Genomic DNA, 24456 nt, shown 5'->3' on the forward strand with positions numbered 1-24456 from the left:
TCCCACCGGAAAGTTACAGCAGAGTTGATCAAATTAAATACAGACAAATACAAATCAATAAGATTAAACAGGTCCTATACCGTATGGCTGAATAGAACTCACCATGAGCAAACCAGCTGACACTATTGTCATGCAAACAGTTGACTGGAACCCTTGGGGAAAGAGGAGAGTTGGGAGGCCAAAGCAGACTTGGAGACAATCAACTGAGGTCGAGGCAAACGATGCCGGAACCACATAAGCTTGTATAGAAGGCTGCCCAAAACCAGGTCCGCTGGAGAGATCCGCTCTGGGAGCAGAAAGAAATAAACTCAATCTAGTTTCAAGTTTGCGGTGTATTATTGTCATTCCTCGTGAAGTAGTTAAGTGGGCTGGCGGAGTAGTGGAGCTAGGAAATGAGATGTACTCGGTGCTATAATGTTCTCGTTTCGCTAACTATATATATAACCCTATTCTAATTGCGGGGGGAAGTACCATTGCGCCGTAAAGGTGTAAGTGTAGGTATTTTACTCTTGGAAGCCATACTTTCTTGTGGATGAGTCTATAATCTGTTCTCATCTTCTTGTTCCTATTCACCCCCAGTGGAGCATAGGGCTCTGTTCTCATTGTTCTGCCAGTTCGTCCATAGCCTTGAAAGAAGAACATATATCATTTTTGAAAAATATTTATAAGCTTTCATACCTGACCAAAAAAAAAAAAAGAACCCCCCCCCAAAAAAAACAAAAAATTAACATAAAAAAACAAAAACAGAAAAACTAACTATTCTTTCAAAGTAATATCTATAAGTTTTGTTTCACACTTGTTAGGTTCAATCGTATTTTGACCTGTCTCCAAATTCAAGGAAAGTTTCAGATGCGCTAGGCCTAAGGGTACAAGTTTTCTTTGAAGCTCTTGTCTGTGTCGATAACATGTATAGATATGTTTGACCAGGATATCATAATAATTTATGGGAATCTGGTCAAAGAGGTCATAGCTGGTGTTCCCCTTCAATCATCCAGCACTCCATCCCATTCATCTCTTCCATTTTATTGCAATAGCATGGTTTGTTTTTTCTTTTAATCATAAGAGGTATATTTCAATATCACCCTTTTCAACACAGAAATAATGGGTATTTGGGTGTGCTTTTCTTGAACTGTTTACTTCTTTTACTACGACTATTTTTACTGCTATTTTTTGCCGTTGAATAGGTGAATATGCAGCCTTGCGTCTCTGATAGACTATCAAGAAATAATTAGCTTTTTTCTTTCATTTTTATGGCATATAATATATTAATTCTCATTCCTGTATTATGAGATCTCAAGTGGTATTTCTTTCTTGCAAGAGCAAGTTTAGTAACTCGATCGGTCAGCTATAATTAAATTCATGCCGCAACTCGCCAACTAATGCTGCTTTGGGATTAATGGCTGTGCCGTGATCGTTTTATCTTCACGATCCATCTCCGATATTCAGATTCGGGAATAATGTACTAAGGTCACGATCACGAATTAACAGAAAACGATACCAACGACCCATGCATGCATTTAGTATAAGTTCGACCATAATTGTATATACAAGTAGTAGTATAGAACATGGCAGGCATACATGCACACGCACACAGGACAGGTACAGGCTGGCGGTGTGGGGTATATCACTGGCCGGGTGACAACCCCGTGACCGATCGAAGGAGAGCGGGAGGTGGGCACAGGAGGAGATAACGTGAGGGGACAGCACCGAGGTGAGAGCTACGTTTCATCGAGAACTCGGGTGTGTGGTACGGGTTTCGCTTTAGCCAGAACTATCAACTGGCGTTAAAGTAAAAGGACTTGGAACCCATGAGAGTGTTGTGTTTGTTCTTGTGGTGAGATCGGGAAAGTAACCCCAATCTACCCTGTTACATATAGTTAATTAAGATAATTCAGTTTCAGATACATATCAGACGAGGTTTCAAACCTGGGGTAGCACGTGTAACGAATTAGCCAGCTGTAACTCAGACGAAAATGTGTCAGGATAACTGCAGGTTCAACAAGTACATTGAACTCGCCTGAATTCATGCGGGGAAATTATTCAGGAAATTTGTCACATCACCAATTAAGCGTAGTACTGTACATAATCGGGAATCAAGTTCCGAGGGTAAGAAATATCTTATATCAGGGAGGTATCTTCACATTTCCATTTGTTGCATCTGTAAGACATACCTTCCATCTGAACACAAACACGCATTTGCAAGCATGCGCGCGTAACTGAATAAAACCGTTGCGTCATGAACAAACCGTCGATTCGGATCAGTGTAGTCTAGTTTCCCTGATTTTGGTTTTGAAGTCATTGCAGAATCAAAAGTAAATTTGTATCTCAATATACTTTATAAGTTATTGTGAGACAAAGTTTTGTGTTTATAATTTTCCTACTTCGTGCTCACTTTTGGAATATAGCAAGGGTTCATGAATGACCTCCCCTTATTTTTTCCTAATTTCTGATTGGCTGTTTCAAAGGTTCAGCGCCATTTCCAAAACATTCGACTGAGTCCGACAGACAGGTATGTTTACGTGTATTTTCATGAAAGCGAAAGAATATAATTACACTGTATGCAATTGCACTTAATATAAAGATAACATCAATAAACACGGTAACTACTTTTCTAGGTCTAAAAGTCAAATTCACTAGTAAGCAAATCAAGCAACGTTTATTTCGAAGACTTGCTGTAATAACACTGTACAGGCGTGGCGTGTATTAGTAGAACTGCTGTTTACTTACTGCGGTTTTTTTGGTACAGTATTCAGCTTATTATGGATTACCAACTGCCAACAAGTTAAGTGTTTGTTTGGTCGAATTGAAGAGTATTGAATAATGGTTTCTATTCCTAATTCTTGATGAGGAGTTCTGGTTATATACTTTCAATAAATTCTTTAAGTAGTCTTTAGTAACGGTTTAAATCCACATCCTTATCAATCAATCAACAACAACAACAACAACAACAACAACAACAAACAACAACAAACAAAATGGAACGCAAAAACAATAGCGTTATATTTAAGATTTATTTAAATTTACTTCTAACCATCCTCCGAAGTTAGTATGGAGTAAAAGGGAAAAGTAGAGGATATTTTGTGTAATATGTCATTATATCGCTGAAAAGGTCAGTGTTTTCCCCAGAATGTTTAAGACTTATGAAAGAGATGTACTAAAGCCACGAATATGAATGTGGGGAAAATCTGGACCAAGGAAGAAGGTAATTTAAAAAAAACAAACCAGTTTACATGTAAAAATACTGTTTGTCTTGCGCAGGACTTACAAGGCATGGCAGACAGGCGACCTTTTTCGGAAATAATGAACATTAACACAGTGATGGAAATGGATGCTGAAGATGATGAAGAAAAGGCAAATATGTTTCATGAACCCATGAGAAGGAACTTACTGGACGTGTTTGACAAAACCCTACCACCAGTCGCTGATGAACGAATGTGTGTATATCTCAGAGTTAGACCATTTTCTCCCAAAGAAATAGAAGAGGGTGAAGACCAGGTATGTGCTTTCATAAGTCAGTTTATTACATTATATGCAGTAGATTTTAAACTAGTTTCACTATGCAAACCTTTGTTTTGTTAAGAAGGCAGAAGCTGTATATAATGTGTAAAGTAACGTGCAATAGCAAATATCGTAAAGTTCTATAAAAGTCAGTAATGTAGGGGTTAGGGTTATCAACTTAGTGAAGCAGATGACATGATGTCACATAATTTTCATTACTCCGTTTCCAGCTCCTTCATTTATACCTTTTGTGACATAGGTTTAGTGGGCCTTCCAACACTGACCCCCAAATTTGTTCCCTCTCTTTTCCTATGCTTAATTTTCTATAACTGTTCCAACCAAAAATATAACGTGTCAATTTTAAGTAAATTTACATTGATTTTTGTGAGAAAGGTCTCCAAATAAGCATAAATTCGAAAGTCTGAATTATATTATTCACCATAAATTTCGGACTATAAGAAACAACTTTTTTCCCCAGCTTTAAACCCTGCTTATGTTTGCGGATTTGTCAGATTCCAATTAATTTTTCTATCAGCTCCATTTTAAACTGTTAACTGTTTAAGTTGTTACAGTCTTAACTGTTCACATTTTAAAATCAAAGCTGCATACAATTGAAACATTGAAACTATTTGCTCAAGCACACATCCTTGTCATAGGAAAGTGAGATGAAGCACTTACAATGCAGCTGTCAAGTTGAAGGCGACCAACCTGGCCATTTAAAAATTTGTATATATTTGGGGCTTATAAACCAGTGAGGCTTATTTGTGAATAAAGTAGAGATTTAAAAAAATGTAGTGGGTGTGACTTCTATACAGGTGCGCTCAATAGACCAAAATCTATGGTAATCATATTTATCATGTTTATGATATCTGCTTTCACTCTAAAGATGAAAGAATAAACTATATTGGTAGTATGTAATATTAGTAGTATGTCTAGTTTTGAGGTTTAAATCTCATCAGGAATGGTGGAGGGTAGAACCACAGAAAATATATTCTTTAGTTGGCGGAATATCATTATTAAACAGTGTTATCACCTCCAAGGAAGAAAAAAAATCAAAACATTTTCAATAGATCTTAAAGCTAGGGAGATGGGTAGGGGTTTAAGGTATTTTAAATAGATGTCAGGAAAGACAATTCCCCCTCCTTTCCTAGAATTGCTCCACCTTTACCAAAGTGAAGCTAGAGAAATTGTACACAATTATTGAAATAATAGATTTTGTTTTTATTTGCAGGGTTGTGTGAAAGCTCTTAATGAGTACATGATTTCGGCCAATGCACCTAAAGATTCTCATACATTCAAAAGTACAACATATGGCCTGGGAAAAGCCAAACATAATTTCACATTCTCTAGAGTATTTCCAGAATCAACATCCCAGAAAGAGTTTTTTAGTGCAACCATGCTTAAACTGGTTCAAGATTTCATTGAGGGACAAAACTGTCTTGTTTTTACTTATGGCATAACCAATGCAGGAAAAACTTATACAATTCAAGGTGAGTTCAACACTTCTTCATGGTCAAATTTTTTTTTAAACATTTTATTTTGTTAGATACAGAACAGTAAAGTCATCATTTGGGGTTCCGAGTTTTAAAAGCCAGGAAACAGGTCGTCACAGCCTTAGAGAATTTACATTAAGATTTTCTTAAAATGAAGAAAATCTCATTACCCAACCAATATGCAGGAGTGTTCAATATCTTTGTTGTTTCTCATGTTTCAAAATATACCTTTTCTTCGCATTTTGTTTGTTTGTTTTTTTTTTTTTTTTTTTGGTGGGGGAGGGGAGGTAGTGAAAGAATATTTATTCCTTGATAAATGGCTACATCATTATTCATCCAGCACAGGGTTTGTTATGTATGTAAAGCTGACATTTTGAAAAGTAATGACAAAATATTAGCTTTCCTATGTCTTTTTTTTTCTTTGATGTTTTATGCAAATGAGATCTACAGTTGAAACTTATAAAGGCTGGCTAACATGGTCACATATTCAACAATGGGTAGGAAGATTTAGCACAAGGAGAAAGAGAAACTGAGAAAAATTGTAGCTTTGTACAGATATGTTAAGGTGAAACAATATCATCTGGTTTAAAGAAAGTTTTCTGGTTATCCATCCTTTTAAGAACTGAAGAATTGTTTCCAGGAAAGCAGATTAATGACCGTTCCTGCTAAGGCAGTTGAGAAATTTCAGTGTTGGTAGCCCTGTACTAAACTAGTACATCGTTGATGGAAAGCATTTTATATGCAATCTATTAGCGTGGTTTAGCATTCTCTACATCCAAGATAAAGCTTACTTGGTTGGGGTGGTAAAGATTGCTAGGAAGATTATTGGCTTTTCACAAAGACCATTAGGGAATCTATATCATCAAAGCTGTGAGAAGTTGTCAGCATCATCATATACCTCTGTTACCTGCTATATCACTATTTTCAAACACTACCTTCTGGCCATTGATGGAAACAACTGGTTGCCAAGAAGGGTGCTTTTACCATGTTTTTCTTACCAGATACAAAATTCATCTTCAAAAAGGGCAATGGCCCCTTGAATAAACTACTTTATGTCTACAAAATTCATCTTGTTTGTGTGTGCTTCTGATAAGAGATCCTGGATTAAGGATGAATTGTAACTATGAGGAGTGACCATATTTATATTTAGTTTATTACTTATGAGAGCTTCCCTCACCCCTCAAAAAAATCTTTGTTGTGGACAGAAGTAGACACTAAAGACATATTGTAAAATGTAAGAGTTTGAAAAGGGTCTGTAAACTGTTTTTATTTTATATTGAAATTTTATTTGGTAACACCTGCATGAATTGCTAGTTAGCATGATTATTTCTATTACCTCAAGAAGACAAAACATAATGTTGCATGTAGCTATTTATATCTGATGTATGTTTTTAACTTTATCATAAATAACTTGCAGGAAACCCTAAAGATGCAGGCGTGCTTCCCCGTGGTCTGGATGTTCTCTTTAATAGTATCAATGGGAAGCAGTGGCCCAGTATGGACCTCAAGCCTCGCATGTTTAATGATGTCGTAAAACTCACTCCAGAGGAGGAGGAAAAAGAGCGGAAAATAAAGGAGCTTGTTATGAAAATGAACTCATCTGAGGTGTGTGATAAAGCCCATGTTCTTGTGATGGGGAGAAAAAGTGGTTTCATCAGTACAATTTATTTTCAGATTGTTAAATGGACTTAACATCTTAATAGTTAATGGCAGTCTTCTGCATGAATTTGAATATCTGTTCACTTTTTTGTCTGGTTAACCCAAATTCACTGAATCATGGTGTTAAATATATGTTTTTGGGGGTTTGATCATTTACAGTATGGTATTCATTTATAACAATTGTATTCATGCGTTCTGTAAGAGCAGTTATACAGGTTTAGACCTTTTATTATTTTATTTAATAATCAATCCTAACAGAAATACTTCTATTCACTATTCAAAATTTGTGGACAAAAATAAATATATATATATATATATTATGATTATTTTGATTTATGGCGTGTTTCCACAAGAACTTGTACAAAATGCTATCTTTTGAATTAATAAAAATATATATATTTTTGATGAGCTAGGTGCTGAATATGCAGGCTTAGACAAAGATCTCCTTTTTTTTTACAGGCAAAAATGAGAAATATAAGATTTTATGTATGCTGGATTACAAGGTGGAAATCATAGTTTTAATCATGACATAATGTACTTGATTATTAAATTTCCTGAAAGATTTATCTAAAAATGAAAAGAAAACTCATTAATTTTGTTCTGGTGATTTTCTTTCTTTTTCACAAAAGTAAGCATTTTACAGGTAATAGGAAATGACAGTATTTTTTTAATTTCCAGAGACAACATGCAGGGATTCAAAATTATTATAACTGTGGTGTTTATGCTTGGATTTCAGGATCTGAATGTTATGACACTGTTGGGGGAAGATGCTGTTGATCAATCTATGATGAATACAACTTCCCAGTCAAATGAAACTTCCAGCAAAGGTCTTTCATGTTACATTTCCTCTATTGCAATCTTTTCAGTTATCTATGGTGTAGAAAATTTGGTGGTTTTTGAGCTATATTCGTATATTTTTTTTGCCAAGTCTTTATACGAAACAATGCTGACAACTTTGGAATATTTTGGGAAAATTCTTTTCCTCTCCTCGATTTGGCTGATACTACAACATTAACAGAAGGCCAGTATACTGAAAAATCTGAACAAGCCACTTAGATACATCTTGTTCTTGGTTTTCCATGCTCACTTTTATTTCCCATTTCGGCATCCATTTTCTTTTTTGTTTGTGCATTGTTGGAAAAATGTTTACCTTTTGAATGTGACATTTCTGTTGATTATGATTAATAATGATGCAGCTTGTTCCACGGAGAGCCAAGAAGATATCTTGATGGAGGTGCAGGATCGTGTGCGTGAGGAAACTGCTGTTGATGTGGCTGATCAGGGACGGATTCGGTTTTCTGTGTGGGTCAGTTTTGCAGAGATCTATAATGAACAGATTTTTGACTTGCTGGAGCCAATGCCAAGAAAGAATAATGCGCGAAGACCAGTGCTTAAACTAAGTGAAGATCGACGTGGCAGTCCATATATAAAAGGTGATATTCCCACTCTGTATTCATTATGCAGATCTTACACCAATTTATGAAATTTATCAAGACTGAAGCCCAAACTGGGTCTTGTTTGTATTTTAATTTTATATGTTCATGTCAAGGATTACTGTGATGGTTTTGTGCCTTTTAGTCTTATTATAGATTGTGAAACAGCGCACTAAAACTAGTTAACTATAAATGTAAATGAAGATATATCATTTAGCATTATGGAGCTTGTCGTGCAAAGTGAGGACCAGAATTTATCACTTTAGGGTAATAGTTTATCATCTTCCAAAATATTGAAGAGTCAGGTTATGTTACAAGATCCATTGATGTAAAATAAATGCAATCATGCTACAAGAATGAACAGTTCTTCCACTGGTTTATGGTAAGTATACATGCTGCTGCCCAACTGAAGGGAGTTGGATGGCTGCCTACAACCGGATCCTCTGGCAAGGTGTTGTTACAGCCTTATGCTCCTCAAAGAGTAACAAGGAATAAAATAAACTAATACTCTGCTTCATGCTGCCTTTCTCTGATTTAACAACCCCTGCTCTCTCCATTTTAGGATTGAAAGAAATCAATGTGACTTCAGCTGATGAGGCTTACAAGCTGTTGACTATAGGACAGAGGAACTTGAAAACAGCCTGCACGCGTCTTAATCACAGTTCTTCTCGCAGGTATGGAAGATGTGTGGCTATTGTAACTTGTACATTTGTGTTCTTTAAGCTTTATTGATGATCAACCAATAGGACTAGTGAAAGTGCATATTATAAATGTAATACAAAGATAATTTTAATTCAGGAAGATAATAAGTGTCCAGAGAAATACATGGGAAAAAGCTTCTGTCTAGTCTTGGTTGTTCACAGTTCTGTTTACTTCATATTTATCATGTACTTGTAAATCTGACATTCTTTACTTTTTTTGCCCTCAAGTCACTGCATTTTCAACATTAAGATAATCCGTGTTGCTGACAAGGGAAACCCCAAGTTTGCACGTGTAAGCATGTGAGTATGCAAATATTAGTGTCTGGGAAAATATGTGTTTATGATTATAATTATTGTGGCAGTTCATGTACTGTGTGTTGTAACATAATTCTTATCAACAGCTTCAGTTTTGACTGCAGTGAGTAATGTATAAAAACGAAATACATCAATTTGTCTTTGCTGAAATAAAACAGCTCTAACATTGGAGCTGAGCATCTATTTATATCATTTAATAGTAACATTGCATAAGTATGATTTGTAGAGATGTACATTTTCTAGAAAATGTGATGAGATAGTCACTCATAAGTGAAGTATGTGTTTGTGGTGCAGGTTGTCTCTCTGTGACTTGGCTGGGTCTGAGAGGCAAGCTAAGACACAAACTACTGGTGAACGTCTGAAAGAAGCTGGCAACATCAATACATCTCTGTTGACACTTGGCCGCTGTATTGAACTGTTGAGAAACAATCAGAATCACAAGTATGGGACTTTCATTTCTTTATGTAGAGTTTTAAATTTTGTTCCATTTCTATGAACAACATTGTTGGGAACTGACTGCAAAATGAATGGTGGGTCTGTGGAATACAAGATAAGAATGAAGATGACCATCAGTTTGGGCTTACCTGTGCTATGAAGTGGCTATCATTGCCTGCATGGTCTTGCCACAGGATGCGTCTGGTGCGATACCTTACTAGTCAAGTCAGTCGCTCTGGTTTGCTCAGACTGATCTGTATGTTCCTCGCATTACTTCTTTTTCTACTTTAGCTGTGGTGTCTGTAATAGCTTAGCCTTGTTACTTCACATAGTATCCACATTCAAATGCTTTAAGCTTTTTTCTGTAATACCTACAGAGCTTGTGGTATCTTTCTTTCTTCTCCTTTCTTCTGTTTTTTGCAAACTGCTATGCTACTATAGTTGGTTCTTTTGCTGTAAGTTCAGTGAAGAAGGAATATACAATATATAAACGCTTTTTGTTATTATGATATGGCTGAGCAGTGTCCTGTCTGAAATATGGAGGAACATAGGTCTTCCCACACAGTGAAATAAGATACAGCAGCATGAATTTTTGTCAGTATTTAAACCTAACCGAGAGTTGAATAAACAGATACGGTGTGGTCAAATCATGCTGTCTACCTACAGATCATTATATGTTTTTATTAAAATACCACAATCTTTTGTGCAGCAGTAGAATATAAAATCATGACACATATTAATTTTCAATCATATAGGGATAATCCAAAGATCATCCCTTTTCGAGACAGCCGCCTAACCAGACTATTTCAGAACTTCTTCTGTGGACGTGGTAAAGCAGCTATGATAGTGAATGTCAGCCAGTGTGCCAGCATGTTTGATGAGACATTGAATGTTTTCAAGTTCTCAGCCATTGCTAAACAGGTACAGTTTGAGTAAGCTACCTGCAAAAAAAAAAATCAAAACATGTCAGAAGATAAAATCAAGACATGAACTGTTATCGACCTGACTTTTGCTTCGTTTTTATTTATTTATTTTTTTGGCTCATAGTTAGTATTGAACATTATAGTTCGCCAGCTCAGCAATATTTATTACCCTGACCTTTATAATAGATATCTGTTTTAAGGCCAGTGATCCAGAAACTGAAATCTCACATCATGCTCTTAATTTCTGCTCTGTCTCAATCTTCTGTGTTCATCTAGTAGATAAGGAATGTTAGGTCTATTGAAGTGCATTTATTTATTTCTAATGACTGTAAAAGATGCTATTTCTACAGATCTGTGTAAATATCCCCTTTCCATTCTTAAGATTAATGTCTACAAACATCACTATGCACATTTTTGTAAATATATAAAAGTGTGAGTCTCAGTTACCAACACTTTCATATATTCCAAATTGGTCCATTCTAATTTGTGACCTGCAAGTCACACAGATCAGTTTTATATTAGATGCCTAGAAAGGTGATTAGGGTCAACTTTGTGCCATCGGACTTGCACACTTCAAACCTTTATGTCTTAGTCACTTTTAGAACTAGAGGAAAAACTTAAGAATCAAACAAAAGGTCAAAAACCTGTACACTTTAAAAATTTACAATTTTCAAAATCTCAAATTTTTGACTTTAGACTCATTCTGTGGTCGTGGGTCATATTTGGTTTCTTTGTTATTTGATTTGCTTCTTGCTTTAGCCTTTTTAGATAATTTTACATTTTGCTGATCTTATGTCTGCTAAACATACTTTAAAGTATATTTTGTTAAGGTTGTTTTACCCAAGCCAGAAGAAAGGCCAACAGAATTGTACATCAACCCAAAGAGAACTACGAAAGGTTTTACTGTTCGTTCTTCTTCCATTGGCTGGGACAATTCTACCACTCCTGGTTAGTGGCTGAAGTATTTTTAAAAATCTACATACATGACCTAAACTTTGTACAAATTTTACAGGGTGCAATGAGTTTATTCTCATGTTAAATGCATTTTCCAGGTATCCCACTAGGGTGTCTAAATCTGTATGCCACTAATGTTTAGAAATTGGTATCATGATTAGAGAAAAATACTTGTTTAAAATTTTTGTTGTTGTTGTTGAGAAACTTAATTTTGCATTTACAACTCAGTCTTTGTCTAACAGAACCAAGCTGAAGGCCTGTTTGCACTAAAAATAGGGAAAAGCTTTGCACTTTTGTGATAAATCATAAACCATTAAAGCAGACATTAAAAAAAGATAATGAGTATTTTTTACCCATCTCAAATTATTAGATATTTATGATTGTTAGCGTACCACATTTAACTAAGGACAAAGGTAGAGTACATGTAAGAAATAAGCATTCCATTTTAAGACTTAATAAAACAATTGCACAGAGCTTCTTCAAGTTCTTGCATCTTTGGAATGAATATGTCTACAGCTAAGCGACACATACCTTCAGAGCTTGCTGATCCTGAGGAAGAAGTGGATGAGGGATCTGGCAATGATGAGGAGTGCTATATCGAGGTTAGTGTGACATAATTTTGTATGGTTTATTCTGCAAGGCCATCTAGTAGCCTGTCTAATGCTGCCTCCTCACTTTGCTCTTCATATTTATCCAAGGCTACTTGGAAAATTATTTGCAATGGTGATAAGTATCATGTACTATGCTATTCTGACTCGTGCCTTTCTGTCTAGCCAGAGACTTAGTCTTGCAGTAGCATTTGATGCCACAAAGAAGAAAAATTATACATTACTATGGCAAGAAAACTTATTCATTAAATTGATCTGAAATTCATATTATAGGATATGTTTATCTTAAAAAATATTTTACTCAGTTTTTGGAGGCAAGGATATGTGAGCTGGAGGCACAGATTAAGGAGTTGAAAAGAGAAAGAATGGCACATGAAATCCACATCAGACAAGAAGTTTGCAAGGAAATGCAGGATCAGTTTGTGAAAATTGAAGATATGTACAGGTGAGAACTACCTGAAAACAGTTTGTTGTCAAAGGGTATTCTTGTTCATGTTCAGTTCTTGCCATCAGCATGGGGGAGGCACGATCTCGGCAGATTGATAAAGTTAACAGTCTATGCTAATGCTTCATTCAGAGAGGAGAACCATTTGTGCTGAAACTGAGGCAAGCATAAATGTGAACCTGGGTACAAGTGTTCAATAATAAGTTTGATAATGTCGCATCTATACAAAAGTGCAACCACAGTGATGTTAATTGAAACTTAAAGAAAAATCAAGATCATTAAACAGGTCTTGTGTGCGGCAAAGTAGACATAATACACCTAATACAGGCACTCAGTAAAATGTGCCATAACATCATCTACTATAGTTGACTTTCACTGTTAACGTAGTAAGGTCACCTTCCCTTATGACTATGCAACCTTTTGAAGTCATCATGTTTTAGCCACTTTTCAAAAGAGTATTGAAAAATAACTATTTGTAATAAAAATGTTTAAAATGCATTTTAACAATAAATTTAAGACAAACCAAACTGTTTTTACCTTTAGGCCATTATATGCTATATACTACGGAAAAATACAAAATTGCAGCATACCCTCCAGTTTTTTCAAACTAGGGTCACTGCCTAGTTCGCAATTACTGTATGTGAGAATCCTATACAAAAAAAATTAAACTGAGGTTGAGTGTGCAATGCTTTGATGACAATTTTTTTCATGCTAAGCACAGATGTTCTAATGCTGCACACAGCAATAAACTGGGATAAAGGTGCATTCATAAGCCTCCAAAACAGTCTATTCTGTTGATGTGATTACCTGCAGATTTGTGGCATAGACATGCTCATGTAAATAATTGATACTGAATGTATTGTTAAAAAAAAAAAAATTTTTTGTTGACCCACCACGCTTCCTGCAGTTAATATTTTGAGAGCATGTGACAATATCATGCATCATAAAATGCAGGAAAATTCCCCATTGCTGTTGTAAGCTGTAGTGATCTTTTTTTCTTCACTTCCTACTTCATAGTACCATGCTGAAGGAAACCAAGCAGGAAGAGGAAGAACGGTTTGAAAAGCGACTGAAACTTCTGATGGATAACATTGAGCCTCAGCCAAGTAAGAGGATACGCCTGGAGGAGCCATCTGAATCTGGGGGCAGCAAGACTAAACAGAATACTAGTGTTATGGTGGATGGGGAGGATGAATGGGTCTCATCCTTGCTACTGTATCAAGAACGAATTAAAGTACAGGTCAGAATGTGCTCATTTTGCATTTTATTAATTTCTTCTATGGTGCAGATAAAAGCATCGTTAAAAAAGTAGTCTGGTCTATGTACTGGTTTTCTGTTTGAAGTCTCTCTTTATAGCCACATAAAAGTAGGTTAGGGTTGTTTGAGGAAATCTCAAATTTACATATTTATTGGAAAAACAGTTAGCTTTCCACTTCAGGAAAATTTACACAATGAACAAAGGAAAGATTTTTTGTAAAATGTGAATTTAATGCTTGTTGAAAAGGTCAAAAGATTTTTCTCTAAAATTCCTACTTTGAGATGCTTACTTTGATATTCACCGTGTTTTTCAAAGCTTCTTCATTGCATTATTTGAAGAAATATTTCTCAACTGAAGCATTTTTGTACTTATAGAAAAAAGGAGTTTTTATAAATTAGACTTTAGTGTGAATCATGTTAATCCTATCAGGTCTTATATCAGTATACACGAACGATTCGTCCATCACCAAATGAAATTGCCTTACTTTACAAATAATGTTGCATCATTCTGCTTCTCTCTTCTCACTTCAACACGTGCATGTGTGTGTAGAAATCTCTGGCTTTTTATATTTTTTTCTTAACAAAGAGGTGTTAAAGATGCATTGTGCAAATTTTTAGGGAGTTATGGGCTTACTATATTCTTGAAGTTAGCATTTACTAATTTTTTATATGCTGATGCAGCATTATACGCACATCGACAATACAAGAGGAAATGGGCAATTGTTTGCAGTATTTTTAACATTATTATATGTATCATCAATAAGAAGTAGCCATAAAAATGTTACTTTCAGCTAGCTTACCTCATAAGCAGCTACCAGAATGATCTTCAAAGACATTGTGGAGTTTGACATAAATCTTGTTATAGATCATAGACATGGTTTTTATTTGTATTTTTCTTAAGTATTGCAAGGGTTCTTGTTGCAGGAGCGGGATGCAAGCTTGGTTGAAGCCAGAGATGAGATAAATAAGTTGCGTAGTGAAATCACTGAGTTGCAGTTCCAGACAGCTGATCTCTTACGGAAAAATAAAGTGAGCTGTTAAATTTTACTTCATAGTCCCATAGATTTTAAATAAATTTTGTGGGTGTGCGCATGTTTTTTTTAATATATTGTCATGTATAATATACATATAAAACCATGTTGTAATAGGTGGGTCACATAAAACTGGTACGTGGTGTCCATTTCATTTCACTTTCATTTATGTAAAGATGTACTGGTTTTATTTGGCGCACTTTGTAGATATAATGATTCATTTACATATCTACATAAATTGAAACATTTTTTTCGTAGTTAAGTTAGTAGTGAGAAGTTAACCCTTGATATAACAGAACTCTACATTTGTGTTTTAGTCTAGCATCTTTATTTCAGGAACATGCTGAAAAGCTTCAGAAGGCAGAGGAAGCGCAGAAAAAGACAGAGGAGGTCTGCTGGTTCCAGCTTTTTGTGTCTGATGTCCATTTGCTTTAAGACTTCTTGTGAACGTATTTCTGTGAAGTAATCAGAGCACCAAAATGTTCACCATGTTTTAAATACAAAAGAAGTTATTGAAATATTGATTTATACTTTTGAATAATGTGTGAAGGTGGTGTTGATAACAGACGGAAACTATATTTATAATGTTACCATGTAATATCACCATTTAAATATGTTTTCAGGAAGCTACAACAAGGATTGATGAGATTAAGGAATCAAGAAGCATTGTAACTGAAAAGGCACCCAAGGTAAGATGAATTGCTTTCAGTTCAATTTAAAACATCCTTTTTAATCCCTTTCAGGAATGAGGGCAGCATTGAAAGTAAAATCTAGGATGTGGCAATAGTGGATAATCAGTGAAGTAATTCAGTCAGTTATGGCACGATGAGAGGAAAGTTAGGTAGAAGTAGTGGCATGTGAACAGGCAGTCAGCAGTGTGGCGTTCACCATCAAAGGGACGGCAACATTATCTCCCTTTACTTACAGACCATAATAGGGGAGGCCTGTCTGCTAGATTTGAAAGGAGGCAGATTTAAACTGCAATCATACAGATGAAACCTTTCTCTATGGGTTTCATCGATATATAGATGGAGACGAATCACTGATCTTCAGAGACAGATTGTGGGAAAAAGGAAAACACAAAAAACTCAAGCACTTAGTACAGATCCGCCGTCGCAAGGACCAGTAGATCCGGAATCAAAGAAATGAAGCACAAATGTGTAGAGGTCAGGGAGATGTAGAAGAATCATCTCAGCCAATTACATTAATAGACTCCAAATCAAGCACAAAGGCAGCAGTCAAACTCTCACTAAAAGAAGGAATAAGAAAAGAGCATCAGATGTCAACTATTGAGTGGCTGTCTTGAGTCTACAATCCAATATTACATGGTTTTGGGTGGGTGTATTTGGAGAGCTTATATCTTTCTGCAAAATTAAGACAATTTCGTTAAAATACAAATGTATAGATTAGCTTTAAGTAACCTTAAAACTTTTTTATATTGAATTTTCTTGGTGAGAATAATGTTGTTTAGTAGCAATACATAACAGCAAGAAGAAAAGTGATCTAAAGTACTTTTTTTTTTCTTTTTATGTATGAACCTGCCGATGATAGCTTTAGTCTTTTGTTAGACGAGATACGGAAAATTCAAAAGTGGATCTTTCATTTGTTTTGAAATTGAATGTTGCACGATGATGTATAGATTTTTATTATTATTTTATTGTCAGTGTGAAGATGATATGGGCCATTCAGTACTACTTGAAACATTGGGGCAACAGCTTCAAGAAGCCAAAGACAAACTTCGGCAGCAGGTAACTCATGTTTTTAATTTTTACTTTTTGGAGGTTTTTTAAAAGCTGTATATTGGTGAAAGCTTGCAAATCTAACAAAATATGTAGAGGCACAAAGCCTCATCCTTGAGCATTACTCCTAACGACAGTATACACAGTACTACTCCTTTTTTTTTTTTTTTTTTTTTTATTTCCCCATCTCCCTTTTTTGTCTTTCTACTCCCCTATTCATCTTCCTCCGCTGAATCACAACACTTAGTTCTTGTTACCTGATTTTTCTTTTCGTTTTCTATATTCGTTTTTATTAGTCATAAGTACTGCTGTTTATCCTTCTGTTCTGTTGAATGTTGTCCATGTTTCATTCTTGTTTCAAGCACGAAGAGCAAGTGTTTTTGTACTTCATTCACATGAAAGCTGGTAACTATATGTAACAGAGATGGCTCCTGTTGTACAGTAGGTTATAAGGCAGAAATAAACGAAAAAGTTATTTACAGATTATATATAAATGTAAAGTGCCAAACAATGAAATATTTTATTAGAATGTATGTTAAATATTACTATTGTCATTTCTGGCTGTGGAAATGCAAATTCATGTCATATTGAATAACCAGCAATTAAGTAACATGGCTCTCGACCAACTGACTCATTGTCTACTTTCAAATGTAAAAAGTGTCAGATTAGTTGACTATTTTTAGCTCCTTAAGGAAAGTATTTCATAGTAAAACAATCCCCAAAGAAGCCAAGAGTTTCTTTCCTGATATATTTATGCACAGCGTGATGTGTTTTGTCACACCGCCCAGCTCACATTACAATGTGCTGCTGTAGATACATATTGTATTGTGTTTATGCATTTATTACTTGTTACTCCTCAAGGAGCATTGGGCCACAACAACACGTCACCAGTGGACCCAGTTTTGGGCAGCTGCCCTCAGTTGGGTCCACTTGCTTCCGACGTCTTTTGCCTTGCTCTCTACTGTTCTTTTCCAACCCTGCTTTTGTCTCCCAACCCAACTCGCCTCTTGCCCTGAGGGTTCCAGTCAATAACATTAGCGTTGGCAACGGTGTCAGCTGGCTTGCGCAGGATGTGTCCTATCCAGCCCCATTTGCGTTTTTTGATGTCTTGGCTAGTGGCATTCTGGTTGGTTCTTTTCAACGGGCTGCTATTGGAGATCTTTTCATGGCTTCTTATTCCCAGAATATGGCGTAGGCATTGGTGGGTAAAGTTCTGGAGCTTGTTGTTGATTGTTGATACAAATTATATAAAAAGAGTTAATTTGCTTTTCTAACAAGCCTTAATCATCCTGCATCATTTGCAGGATTGGCAATTGGGTTACAACTCTCACAAAATTGAAAAATGACAAGTGTCATTTACAAAACTTTACAGAGCATTCTTTTAGAATATAAAATACTTCATTTAATGTAATGCTTCTTCATTTTGCTCAAAATCTAAAATAAATGGTAGGTGAGCAGGTGATCATGAATTTAATTTTGATGGTCACATAGCATTAATTTCCAAGAAGAATTTTACATCATTAACAAGAAAAACATGTAATAAAATCACTTGATCATTTCAATGAAGAATAGCAATTTTACTTAGCATTTTGTCCAAAGTCCATGTGGGTTAGGAAACACTTGAAAAGTTTGAAAAATGGATTTCCAGTCGAAATATTCCTGAATATCAGGAACAGTCAGAGTGTGTGTTAAAAACAATACTTTGCTGATTTTTTTGTTTTGTTTTTGAAACATTGAACTATAAATCTGTTTAAGTTAATGTGCATGTTTGTTATTCTAAATGAGCCAGAAATTGATGTGTAAATGCAGAATACTATTCCCTGCTGATTTAAATATGCTCTAGCACAGGGATGCACAACCTACGGCCCGCGGGCCATATCCGGCCCGCGAAACTTCTGCCCACAGTGCAGGAAATCGGCATGTTAGTAATAAAAGAAAACCTTAAAAAACGAAAAAAAGGAAGAAGAAGTATTTATCCCCACTTAGGGGCGTTTCCCAATCTTTTTTTCGATCGACGAACATTTCGATTCAGTGCTCCGACTTGGTGTCTCTACGATGAGGCCGGACATTCAGAAGTTGATTTCGGGAAAACAACTTCAAATATCCCACTAATTACTATATAATTAATGGTAAGTACAACTTGTTTCTAATAAAAAATGGTATCTGCTCTATTTTTTTTTTCCTTTTTGTATTTTTGCGGTGAAGTGGCCCGCGACACGGTTGTCCGAAATGGATATGGCCCGCAGGCCGAAAAAGGTTGGGCATCACTGCTCTAGCACATTGTCTTTTTATTTGCACAACAACCAGCTTGCTTCAGTCAGCTATGCCTCACAAATAAAAGTTTATGACATTTTATGATAGTTTAGAAATACTGTTTGCAGCAAGGAAGGAAACTATAAAATACAGGTATTCATTTAATTCGCAGTGATGCTGAAAATAGAAGTAGCAGGTATTCTAGGATCTGGCAGGAATAGTGCAAAATTTTGCTGAAGGGTGCAATGTTCTACTAGGCAAGTAGTGCTGTACTCGAAAAGCAATAGTTGATGCTTGTTGAACTGGTATAGGACTATCTAAAACTATCACAGTTTTAGCCTTCCATTTGATCAGCTGTGTGAGAGATCTTGTCAAGTCCAAAAATGACAAAACTGTATCATATAGTGCATGACAGAAATGGATGATGTAAACGGGAGTTTGCAATGAGAATGAATAAAGAGCTGGCAAACTTACATTTGGCTACCCAGTGTGACTTTGGTATAAACTAGTCATGAATGATGATTGCATATCAACAAATACGAATAAAGATCTGTGTATATAATTTCATGTACATCTTCAGTTACTTTGAGGTTATTGCTTCCATTTGTTCTGCTAGATATGCAATATATATCTTTAAAAAAAAATAAGTGAAATTCATGAAAAGGGTTTGCTCAAAATCCTACAACAGTTGTTGAAGAAGCACCAAAGACTCCTTGTTTGGGTGACTGTGCAGACAAATGAAATTTATCTAAGAAAAAGTCATGAATTTGTTTCTCCGATAGTATGGATCATACAAGTCTGAAATGCAGTCATAAATGGTATGCTTTTATTGCAGGAGAAAGAGATCAAAGATCTCAATGAAATGCTTGTAGACGCAGGGAATACTTTTCACCAAAAAGAAGAAGAAATAGCCAAATTAAAGTCTGTCATTGCTGAAGATGAAGAAAAAATGGAGCATCAGGTTCAACAGCTTGTACTTTGATAGATATTTGTGTTAATTTTGAAATGGCATAAACAGTAACAAGACAGCTAAGAGTTTTTCAATTTGTCTAATAGTAAAATGGACTAATATTTTTACAAATTTTAGATTTTACATTTTTAAGAAGAAAAATAAAGGTACTCTAAAGTCATGCTCTCCTTTATGTTGTAGGACTTCAGCTTGGCTGCTTGCACATTTATTGGCTTATTTTAATTTGATTTAGGTTGAGACCATTCGTGACCTTAGACAGCTCCTTGAAGAAAGCAGGCAGACGCTTGAGGAGTCTGAAAAGAAAATAGAAGCAAAGAACCACAGCATTGGCAACATGAAAGGTAGCTGTGACAACAGTGCCATCCCCAGCAACTCCCAGCAAAAGCAGAACCTGAACCTTTTCCATCACACAGCCTTACCAGTGGCCACAGTTATTCCTCTTTGCTCGCTTGCTCCAGATTCTTTTACTTCTGGCAGTGTTGATGAAAGGGACCCCAATCAGGCTTTAGTAGAACTTGTTTCCAACACTCCTTCCCCTGTCATTAGACATCGTTTCCAGCCCCAAGTTTGTTCTCCATCCTCAGTAGTTTGTAACTCTCCTGGACTGATCTGCCAGTCATCAGTCATTCCTAGTACTCCTGAATTCATTGCCACAAAAACAGAGAAAAACCGAGTTCTGCGTGTGATGGTGACCCCCTTAGAGAAATTAGTGTGCAGGCACACCAAGACAAGTTTGCTGAGGCTAAAGCAAACACCTATCAAAGTTAAGCATTCACCATTTAATTTGGCAGAGACATGCTCTAAGTTTAGTAGACTTTCATGTAAGAGGAAGATTTCAGACATAGAGAATGATGCTAATGTCCCTGTTTCTTTGAAGAAAAATTCTGGAACTGTTGAACACAAAGAGAACAAGTTGAGAAAAGGTAATACCAAGAATCTGCTTAGCTTATCTCGTTCAAAAGGCAAAATTAAAGGCAGGGAATCAGCTATTTGTGATACCAACTCACGCAAGTACAATTTGCGATCTAGATATTGAAAGGAAAACAAGTTTGCACCTTACTTTAGAAGGCACAGTGCCACTGTTTTTAAGTAGTGATAGAGTCCATTGCAATGCCAAAGAACTTGGTTACAAAGAATTGACTAATCCTTGACGGGTTGTAGCACTGTTTGGCTTAAGTGTCATGATATTCTTCCTTTTGCTCTTGCTTCTTCCAGGTTTGACAGAAAACTTTAGTAAAATTAATAGTTGTAAACATATCCATTTACTTTTACCTTCCCTGGACCTTTACATGCTGTTTTGTGCTTCCTTGGTGATTCGTCCTTTTTACAAGTTGTTTAAATGCCTTGTAGCATCACATCATTTTTTACTACAATGGGACAGCTGCTACTTGCTATTGCTGAAACTAACCAAGACACTTATATGAAAGAATTGCTTTTTTTCAAATATTTATAATTGTTTCATGGTTTGCAAATTTTCCTTATGGTACATTTTCACCTGTTTGTAAATATATGAAAAAGTTGCAGACCAACGTCTTAGTTCAGAGAGATCTCTGAAATTAGCATGAAAAATGTCAAAAGTAAAGCAAGTGGTGAGAAAGTGATTCTATCACTTTTGTTTTATCTAATTTGTTAAAAGTGTTCTTCAAATTTCTAACATGGTAGATTTTACTTTGTTTTGTTTTGATTTTTTTTTTCTTTCTCTTAACATAGTGATCTTAAATTGATTAGAATAGCCAGTTACAGAACACAGCCTCCAATTTTCTTAAAGCAGTTTAAATGTAAAATGGTAGTAGTTAAGAAATATTTATGTGAAAGAATGTGTCTATGATCTTGTGTATCACTTGGAGTCTTTCAGGGTAGTCTGAATATGAGGAACAAAACTATGACTTTCTGTTTGTACTTTTAATTTTTTTTTTTACAATGTACATGACCGTATAATGGTATACTCCTTAAGCCAAGATCAAAGGTACTGATATTGTGATATTTATCAGTAGGATTAGGAACTATATCAAGTTTTTTTTTTTTTTTGAAGAATGCAAATATATTTTTTAACTGTATGGCTTTAGGCAAACGAACAACTGCTTGTATCTGGTGGACCAGAACAATCTATGATTTAATGCTCTAATGTTTTCACTGTTTCATTTCTCTGTTTCTTACATATTATTAATTTCATTTCTTTTTAAGCAATAAAGTCGGTGGAGGTCTGCATAGACCATGCAGTGAAATCTGCAGTTAAATAAACACTAATGCAATGAATTTACAGAAGTTGCCGTGTCATTTTTAAAAAGGTTCTGCACAACAGAGACAGGTTACAGTGCTTAACCTGAGAAAATTAATGGGATGAGGAAAAAATAAGTATTGTTCTGATCTACCAGATACTGTTTCAACATTTTTGAGGGGAGAAAATGCTAAATTCTATAGCTTTAAACAAACATCATTTAATAATAAATTTATTGTTGTATTGTTTAGTGTTTGTTTAAGTGAAACCTGTCTCTGTTTAATAACCATTTTTAATGCAGTTCCTTGACATTGATACATGAATATAAGTGAATGTTTGTGTGCATATCAGGTGAAATGTTGGTGTGTATAGTGCAGTCAACAATGGATGTATGTTGGCTATATGATGATAACTAAAAAGTTGGAATACTTCATGAGAAAAATAGATAAAAATTAAGATTTTTTTGGGGCTTACGGTTTCCTGTCCCACTAGGAAATAATAGGTGGCCTCTAGACCATGTGTAGTTTTATCATACAGGATGTAGATTGCCAAAATATATACAGTGGGAAGGATGTGATGAATATGAGCAGCATTACTTAGTGAATCACTTCAGCAACTGTGGTAGTATGGCATAAAGAAACCAAAAACACCTTACTCTTATGATTCTGCTATATCAGAGAAGTACTGGTAATAACATGACACCATTTAATTTCAAGCATGTTACAATGGTACCTGCAACAAGCAAAGATGTCTTTACTAATGGCACTGGTAGATTGGCAGACCAGTCAAGCCTGTGATTTTTTTGTGCTCTAAAGGCTGGATGCAGCAGAAGATGCACCAAATGGGGTGGTAAACTGAATGTTTCTACCTTTTCTCCTCCCAGATACACATGGGCGAGATAAAAAGAAAAACACTCTCTCACCATATAAAATACTGGATTCCTGGGTGTGGATTAATTACGTGAATTGGATACTAACAAAATGTACTATTTTTGCATGCATATGGAAATAAATATATGAAAGCAGAACAAACATGACCTATATTCCTGCTTGAAGTAATCTAACAGATGTGGCCTAAACGTTTTAATGCATAAATCCAAAAGGTACTCTGGGGTGGGTGGGTGGGTGGGTGGGTGGGAGGGGATGAAGAGTTTACATTAGTGAAAAATCAATTTTGATTAAAACTTACTAGTAAATTACAATGTTTCAGCTTAATTATATAATACAATGATAGAGTGGTCAGTCACAGCGCCAGCTGCTTTAAAATGATGTAAAGGATTTCAAGTACAGGCAACTAAAAATCAGTTCTTCCCCCATTTTTGATTGTAGAAGAATTGACTCATCTCCAAGGAAGATTGACAGAATGCCATAAGACAGTCAGTGCAAGTGAAGCACTAAAGAAATGTGAGGAAGAGTTATCAATTATGAAAAATCGCCTAACACGAGAAGAGCAGGATTTCCAGCAGAGAGAAAAGGCACTCATCCATGGTTATACTGCAGAGATCAACAATCTGAAGTCACAGATGGCTTTGTTGAAGTCCCAGAATTATGTCAAATCTGCACACTCGCCTGTAAAGATGTCTTTGACACCTGACAAGCTTAAGTCACCTTCCAAGAGGCGACGGAAATTTGCATCAGAGGATGAACCTAAAGAGAAAGAAAGGAAAAAGAAAGAAAAGATACTTGATGAAAGCTTCAGACTTGATGTTGTTCGCCAGCTGAAAGATCTGCAAAAGGAGCTGAACCAGGTATGTAAAGATCTTAACTGCCTTTGTCTCTAACCTTCTGTTTTGTTTTGAGATGTTTATCTAAGAAGTGGCTATTCTGAAATAGTTCACACTTGACCCAAACCTTCCATCATTGACAGGCTTTTTCAAATCTACAACTTGTCTAACAGCAATGCAGTACACTTACAGCTAAAGAGTAAGATTGTCACCATACTATGTCTTCTCTACTACTGCACTCTGTACTCTGTACTCTGTACTCTGCTGTATAGTAACATACCTTTTCTGTTTACTAAAACAGGACAAAGAGACAAGAATATCAGTTGTTTAAAGTTACTAGATTAATGATTTGTAATTTCAATGCCTTAGAGAAAACTAATAAATTCAATTTAGCGATTGTTATGTTTATATTTGGAGATTGATCTGTGTCAGAATCGAACCATGTCTGCTGAACTGCGCCGCAAACTTCAAGATGCCCGGCAATGTGCAGAGGTCATGCAGCAACAGCTTGAGAGTAAGGCAGATGTTGAGCACCGCCTAGAACAGAGCCAATTTGATCTGCTGGAGCTGCAGCAAAAGTTTGAAGAAATGTCATCTGCCAGTGGTGAAGTACAGCGACAGCTTGAGAGCAAGAAAGAGCTGCAGGCAGAACTAACAGACAATCAGGTTGGTTAGCTGACGTAGCACAGATTTTCTGGCTGGGTCATTGAAATGTGTGGTCAAAAGGCAGTGGCAAATTGAAAATAGTTCTCTTAAATCACCCAGAGTATCCAAACAGGAAACATTGTAACTGAAGTGTTA

At 35.8% G+C, this 24456-nt stretch overlaps 1 protein-coding gene across 3 annotated transcripts in view; it reads left to right on the forward strand.

The window, feature by feature from the left end:
- Positions 1 to 2465: 2465 nt before the first annotated feature.
- Positions 2466 to 24456, forward strand: part of LOC112554431 (kinesin-like protein KIF20B) — a 35395-nt gene continuing 13404 nt past the window's right edge. For all 3 annotated transcript variants that reach the window (XM_025222222.1, XM_025222210.1, XM_025222217.1), the window contains exons 1-22: positions 2466 to 2509; positions 3259 to 3495; positions 4730 to 4988; positions 6409 to 6596; positions 7387 to 7477; positions 7847 to 8083; positions 8646 to 8757; positions 9013 to 9084; positions 9394 to 9540; positions 10290 to 10455; positions 11288 to 11405; positions 11928 to 12013; positions 12325 to 12464; positions 13482 to 13704; positions 14646 to 14750; positions 15089 to 15142; positions 15376 to 15441; positions 16417 to 16500; positions 19580 to 19705; positions 19947 to 20055; positions 23261 to 23679; positions 24088 to 24321. In XM_025222222.1, coding sequence (XP_025078007.1) covers positions 3271 to 3495; positions 4730 to 4988; positions 6409 to 6596; positions 7387 to 7477; positions 7847 to 8083; positions 8646 to 8757; positions 9013 to 9084; positions 9394 to 9540; positions 10290 to 10455; positions 11288 to 11405; positions 11928 to 12013; positions 12325 to 12464; positions 13482 to 13704; positions 14646 to 14750; positions 15089 to 15142; positions 15376 to 15441; positions 16417 to 16500; positions 19580 to 19705; positions 19947 to 20055; positions 23261 to 23679; positions 24088 to 24321 — 3261 coding nt within the window. In that variant the 5' untranslated portion in view covers positions 2466 to 2509; positions 3259 to 3270. The remainder of the gene's footprint in view (positions 2510 to 3258; positions 3496 to 4729; positions 4989 to 6408; positions 6597 to 7386; positions 7478 to 7846; positions 8084 to 8645; positions 8758 to 9012; positions 9085 to 9393; positions 9541 to 10289; positions 10456 to 11287; positions 11406 to 11927; positions 12014 to 12324; positions 12465 to 13481; positions 13705 to 14645; positions 14751 to 15088; positions 15143 to 15375; positions 15442 to 16416; positions 16501 to 19579; positions 19706 to 19946; positions 20056 to 23260; positions 23680 to 24087; positions 24322 to 24456) is intronic.

This window comes from Pomacea canaliculata, linkage group LG2 (genome assembly GCF_003073045.1).
Source record: "Pomacea canaliculata isolate SZHN2017 linkage group LG2, ASM307304v1, whole genome shotgun sequence".
Classification (NCBI taxonomy): Eukaryota; Metazoa; Mollusca; class Gastropoda; order Architaenioglossa; family Ampullariidae; genus Pomacea; species Pomacea canaliculata.